This window comes from Nestor notabilis, unplaced genomic scaffold (assembly GCF_000696875.1).
Source record: "Nestor notabilis isolate BGI_N333 unplaced genomic scaffold, ASM69687v1 scaffold10609, whole genome shotgun sequence".
Classification (NCBI taxonomy): Eukaryota; Metazoa; Chordata; class Aves; order Psittaciformes; family Psittacidae; genus Nestor; species Nestor notabilis.
In genome coordinates, this window is record NW_009944200.1 from 11,085 (window position 1) to 17,669 (window position 6,585).

At 37.4% G+C, this 6,585-nt stretch overlaps 1 protein-coding gene across 1 annotated transcript in view; it reads left to right on the forward strand.

Annotated features, from left to right (window-relative positions):
• GPR37 (G protein-coupled receptor 37 (endothelin receptor type B-like)) overlaps nt 1-761 on the forward strand; it is a gene marked incomplete at its 5' end in the record, with an annotated part of 988 nt that extends 227 nt beyond the window's left edge. Inside the window, 1 exon segment of the mRNA XM_010022323.1 lies at nt 1-761. This exon segment is cut by the window's left edge and continues 34 nt beyond it. Coding sequence (XP_010020625.1) covers nt 1-608 — 608 coding nt within the window.
• Between the last annotated feature and the right edge of the window lie 5,824 nt (nt 762-6,585).

The following is a 6,585-nucleotide window of genomic DNA, read 5'->3' on the forward strand; positions in this document are numbered from 1 at the left end:
GCAGCCCGCCCGGGGAGCGCTGCGTGGTCAAGATATCCACCGCGCTGCCTGACACCATATATGTGCTCGCTCTCACATATGATGGGGCAAGACTCTGGTGGTACTTTGGCTGCTATTTTTGTTTGCCTACCCTTTTCACTATTACCTGCTCCCTGGTAACTGCGAGGAAAATCAGGAGGGCAGAAAAGGCTTGCACAAGGGGGAACAAGCGACAAATTCAGCTGGAAAGTCAGATGAACTGCACAGTGGTGGCTTTGACCATTTTATATGGGTTTTGCATCATTCCTGAAAACATTTGCAACATTGTGACTGCCTACATGTCCACAGGGGTCTCTCGGCAGACTATGGACCTCCTCCATCTCATTAGTCAGTTCCTTTTGTTCTTTAAGTCCTGTGTTACCCCAGTTCTCCTTTTCTGCCTTTGTAAACCTTTCAGCAGGGCCTTTATGGAGTGTTGCTGTTGCTGCTGTGATGAATGCATCCAGAAGTCTTCAACAGTGACAAGTGATGACAATGACAATGAGTACACCACAGAACTGGAGCTCTCCCCTTTCAGTACCATCCGTCGTGAAATGTCCACTTTTGCCTCTGTGGGGACTCACTGTTAATTGACCCTAGAACTTTATTTCCTTTATCTTTTTCTTTTTTTTTTTTTTTTTGTTTCATATTTTTCTTCTTGAAGCAAAATGATTACTGAAAACTACTCTGGGAACCAATCTGCTTATTATCAGTCGTGCTTTGGAAAATAATTTGGTTATTTAAATGAAAGAAAGTGAGAGAAAGGGAGCCAGCACTCAGTTTTAAATCAAGGTATTTTGTATGGTGCTAGGATTTTATTATCTGGGAAGGAGAATCCATATCAATCCGCTTTTATTTAATTCCATAGCATTTTTTTGATAATCACTCTAAAATGATTATATAGACATTATGGGGTTTGCAAGATGTTTCATGTAAAAGATGTGATGGAAAGTATTTGAAGGTAGTTTTAATCCAATTACTATACACTATTGTGAGAGGACTTGGACTTCAGAAAATTTATAAAGTAGCATAAAAATAAATGAGGTTTTATTCTTTAACTTCATTGTCAATCTGCATTTAATAAGGACACCTATAAGTAGTATTAAATTCCTTTAAAAAGTAAAAAAAAAATAATTTTGCTTTGCATACAATTATTTAAATGGCCATGTTTAATTTACTATTCATGTACTTACCCTTGGAAGCTATAATTACAGTGTTTAAGGAAGATGGTTATTAATGGTATTAGATTTTCATGAGTGATTTTTTTAAATGTACATTACAAAGGTTCAGTGTGCCTCCTTGAAAATTTCCTTCTTAACCTGCAGGTATACAAAACCTGAGCTGTTTTGTACTTCTTACGAAGAAGGATTACTTTCTCACTTAAGTTTTGTCTTGTGTGGTTTCAAAATTAAGTTTCTTTCTGATTTATTCTTGGTTTAACATTGAGATTATGTCCTCAGTCTCTGTATGTATAGCTCCTATTGGCTTCAGCAAGAGTCCCGTTGCAGAGAAAAGCATTCTTTCGCCAGAGGTTTGCTGACAATAAATGCAAGGGATTGAAACATGTGGAGAGTGAATGCCTTCTTTTTTAAAAGGTATAAACAAACTTGTACGCTTGGGGCTTGACCCAGAGGCACTGCAGTCAATGAAAAGGTTTCTATCAATTTCAGAGGGCTTTGGATCAGACTGGCATCTCCTATTTATTCTGGGATGTAGCATGAATATTAATCACAGGGGCTCTGTATACTGATTATAAATCACACTGGTCTCACAGAGGCTGCTATTCATGAGCAGCACACAGCTCTGAAGCTAGTTTTGAGAACCACGGTGTGTTTTGCGGATGGCTTCTTGCTGTCCGCAGGGTTATTAAAATGAGAGTATGTCAACGCTGCCAGCAACAGTGTGATACAGTGAAGTCTCAAGTTGTTATAGGCAAGCCGGGTTAGAGACTGGAAAGTGCCTATCTGTACCAGCAGAGCTTATTTGTTCCACTTCTTGGCTGAAGCAGACAGGCTGTTCTTGGCAGGCAAGCTAGCTTGTGTTTACAATGGGCACCAAGCTGAAGTGTGGACACATGCTGAGGAACTGAATTTGTTATAATTAGCTTATATGTTAATATGATTAAATAAATAATAAAATTGCAATAGTATGGGCAGAAGTAAAATCACATGCATTTGTCCTTTGAAATTAACCGTGATCATAACTGATGTAGTGTTGCATCCCGATACCTGCCTCTAAATGTGTGAAAGAACTTGCTGTAACTTCTGGAGTCTTTTTTAATTATTATTTGTAGATTCTGGATTTAATGTGTTTAATCTTTGTATCTACTTTGGCAAGCGGTGTTTCTTTTTCTTTACCATTTTAATATATAGCAATTTCAACTGAAAAGAATTTGAAATTTATTAATCTGAATATGAATCCAAACCTATATGCACTTGAGTTCTTTTTCTGACTTTCGAATCAGACATTGGGCCCTAGCAAAGCAATCTGCTTTAAGCACAGGCTTGAATTTAAATATTTGTTTCTGTTTAAGACTTGTTGAAGTACCTGAGTTTTTTTAAATCCTTTTGTAACATGGTCAATCACTTCTGAAGGTGGGGGAACTGTCCCTTCTTTATAAACCCTTCATTGACTTCATATTGTTTGATTACATTTAATAAACTAAGAAAGGGATTAAAGAGAAAAGATAAAACTAAAATCTCCTCAGTGTGGTGCCTGTGTCTCCTCAGATATTTATTCCCATCTCTGCATTTTGATTTGTACTTTTGTTTTTTATGTACTGATATTTATAAAGAATGGGAATAAAACCTCCCTTTTTGTTCCTTGCTGAATTGTTTCTCTCAGATGCCTTTTCAGTCACAGCATGAGCAGTGGCTCAAGGACCTGGCAAAAGAACATCAGAATAAGAGGAAGCACTTTTTTATCTTAAAACTTTTATTTATTTTTATATATATATAAAGAAAATGGAGAAATTACATGGGAACATTAAATGATCACTGCCTGGGATGGTGGGTGCTTCCAGCTTTCCAGTCTGTGCTGGGTATGTGTAAGCTCTGCTAAGGACTGCTGCTTTCTCCCAGGTTAAATGCTATGTGTCCCAGAGTGGTGCAGTTTGCTTCTCCATCGAAATATTTCCACAATACAGGTATGGGGGTAAAAAAAAAAAGTCAGCAAAAAAGAGAATTAAGAAGTCGTTGGAGAAGGTAGACTTTGAAGATCAATAATGCTGTGTTTGGAAATGCATCCTCCTGCTTGTGTGGTGCAACCTTCTCCAGCCTTGTATTCATTGCGGCTTCTTTATACCCGGTGTAACTGCCTTTTCTGCTGCTGAAAGAGCATTTTTCACAGCTAGTTCTCCCTGCTGCCTTGGTCCTCCACAGCAATTGGACATGTGAGACAACTTTTACTCTAATTTGTTCTCTAAATTGGTTAAACTAATTCCACATTAGCAGGTTTGAACTGTCACAGCCATTCTGATACACGTGTGTCATGACAAATATAGAGTACTGCATTGTTTTTCCTACTTTTGGTACTGATCCTCTGAACTCCTGAAATTTTCCTGGTGTTTGCATTTCTTATTTTCCTTAATATCCTTAAAAGCAATTTCTGTTTGTTTAGAATCCAGTTCTGTAAGACATTTGTCTTTTAACAAGATGGCATTTAATAGACTGTTGAATGAAGATTTGGAAATGTTTATGACAAAGATTTAACTCTTTTATGTAAAATAGAGAAACATGCAGAATATGGTGATCAACGTAAGAGTGGTGGAACTGAAAATTGTGAGGCAGGAAAGCCTTATACCTCTCAGGTATGTGAACCTTTAATAAATTAACACTTATCATCCCAGCCCTGGTCCCATTAAGAAATTAAAAACCATAAAACTAGTATGAGTTCCAGTTTCTCCAATGAGATAAGGTTTCATAGCCACAATCTTTATGGAGCTCGAAGTCCAGACGGTAAATTATTGAAAAATATTGCTCAGTTAGAAGAAATCTCTTACTTTACTCTTTCCAAGATAAAATTCCTGTATCCAACCTTAAAAAACTCCTACCCTTAAATGACCTCAGTGACTTGCTCAGCTCCTATTCTGTCTTTGGGACCCATATGTAAGCTTCCACAGCTGCTGCCCCAGCAGCTCTGGAGGTGGCTTCTAAAGACAATGTAGAGGTTTTCAAGCATGTTGTCCTACATCTCATCAGAAATTGTATGATGTTAGGGTACATGGTGAGATTGTCATATTGTGCTCATGGCACTCAGAGGCAAACTAGATCCCATGTGAGTTAATATGAGTTAATATTGAAACTGAGTCCTGCCTTCATATGTCTTCATTCTGAGAATATCCTTATTTTGCAGGCAAGTAAGGTCCATTTTCTTAATAGCACTGAGAAATGTGATTAGGAGTTGTATCAGGCGTTTTCTGTAGTAATGACTCTTTTCCTTTTCTTCTTTCCAACCACTGTTTTCTCCTTTAAAGCTCAGCCACAGTCAATGTGAGCAGATAATGTGAATCATTAAACCTAACCATATCCTACATACACTGTCTCATACTTCAGGAACTGTGTTTTTTTCACTATTATTTTGTATTTGATGGACTCATTTAACACCTATGCTTAGCGAATGTCAAATTTTCAAAAGCTGGGCATGTTTTGTCGTGAATAAGAAACAACAAAAAAGACCGAGATGTACGGGGACACTCAGTCATCTCTGCTATAGAAACACCAACTCATGTTGAGGGCTGTTCATCAAACAACTGGGAGGAGAGCTGTATTTAACTTGTACTGCAAATAACCCCTGAAATCCAGGCTACTTGCTTTCTCTGTAATACAATTTGGTAGGTTCAGTTTTGGGTTTTCGAGCAGTATAAGCTCGGACAAAGACTCCCTGGCATTTTCAATGTGTCCGTGACAACACTGAGAGCCAGTGCTGTGTCTCATACTGGTGACACATTCCCTATGTTGTGTTACCTGGGGGGCCAGGATCCATATGCCTAAAGCTGTCTCAGCCTCTTTCAAGGATGAGGCCAAAGATTTCTGTCCTTGTGCACTGTAGCTTTAGTTTTGCATCACAGCTTCTTATTACTGAAAAGTAGAAGATTATTACTGAGAAGTAGAAGATATTACTGTCCTGAATGTTTGTGTGGTTTTTCTTCAGCTATTAGTCTGGCCTGCCAGAGTTACAGAACTGTCAGTTTAGGACATTTAATAAAAGTGCTAGTGGCAGCATTATTAATTAACTTACAGCTACAGGGAAATCTTTTATTTTGCTTCCTGGCTTTTTATTTTTTTTTTATCCTTTATTCTTGTGTGATTACAAAGTTGTGTTTGTTGTTGTTTTGTTGGTTTTTTTTTCTGAAACAATATTCAAAAGAACCCCCCCACACTTATTCTTTTGTTTAGTTACAGAAATTCCATTTTTAACTTGCATCAAGTGTCTTCATTTGTATCCACAGTGAATATAGTCCACTGTTCTTTGAGAAAAGAATCCAAAAGCACATTAGAGGCATGGTCATGACTAACTTGACCTTGAAGAGATTAGATTTGACTATGATTCAGAGGCTGGGGTGGGAATGTAAAGTGCTAACTATATATATTTTTTTTTTAACTACAGTCTTGCCAGCTTAATCTTTTTAAAGAGGTGGGAGATGCATACAGTTCAACAATAGCTTGTTTTTGAATTTTATAATTGTCACAAGAGACTCGAGAATACATACAGTCTCAAATAAAATGATTTAATAGCAGCTGGATGTGCATGTGATAATCCTCTCTGAAGACAATACAACCATTTAAGTGAAGAAATACATTTTAGCCTGTTAGCTATTATACCAGAGAACTAAATTCTTCCCCAAGATGTGCTTCTAATTTGATTTAAGATATATGTGTGCTAGAATAAAAATCCATTTAGCATTTTTAGTGTTGTACAGGGAATACAAAAGCTTAAGAAAGAAAGTATCCCATCTGTAACTGTAGGCAGAAATTGTACTTCACATTTTTTCTTCTAAATTCTTTCCTTCCTCTATTTTGAAACAATTTCTGCTGGTTGTTCTTATCAGCCCTTTCAATGTCTTATTCCATTTACGAACTGTCCCCTGAGCAAAGGAAAATCATCTTTTGTTTTTCTGATGATCAATTCTTTTAAATTGAGTTTGTAAGTAAGTCTCATTCATTTTGCACAACCTATCCACTGGAAAACTTGAAGGTGAACAATCCTTCTCCCTGTGGAAAGTATTTACAAACAAGGAAGCTGCAGTCTTTCTTTCTCTAAGCTGGCAGAACTAAAAAGAAATCTCATCAATCTGTATGAGACCTGTGGCAAGAGTATCAGTACTATAGCATGAATTTCTGGCTTAAAACTGGCTTACCTACATGCAAACCATGAAGCTCTGCCAGCAGACAACAGCACTGACCCCTTGCCAAAATACAGGAGGTTCCTACCTCAGATAACGCTGGTGCAGGTATCTGTATTTCATATGGTGATTCTCTACTGAGTCTCTGTTTTCATCTATAAAGGATCCTCTTGCAGATTGTTAGATGCCTTTGTGTTCTCTAAGTAAATTCGATTCAGGGCTTC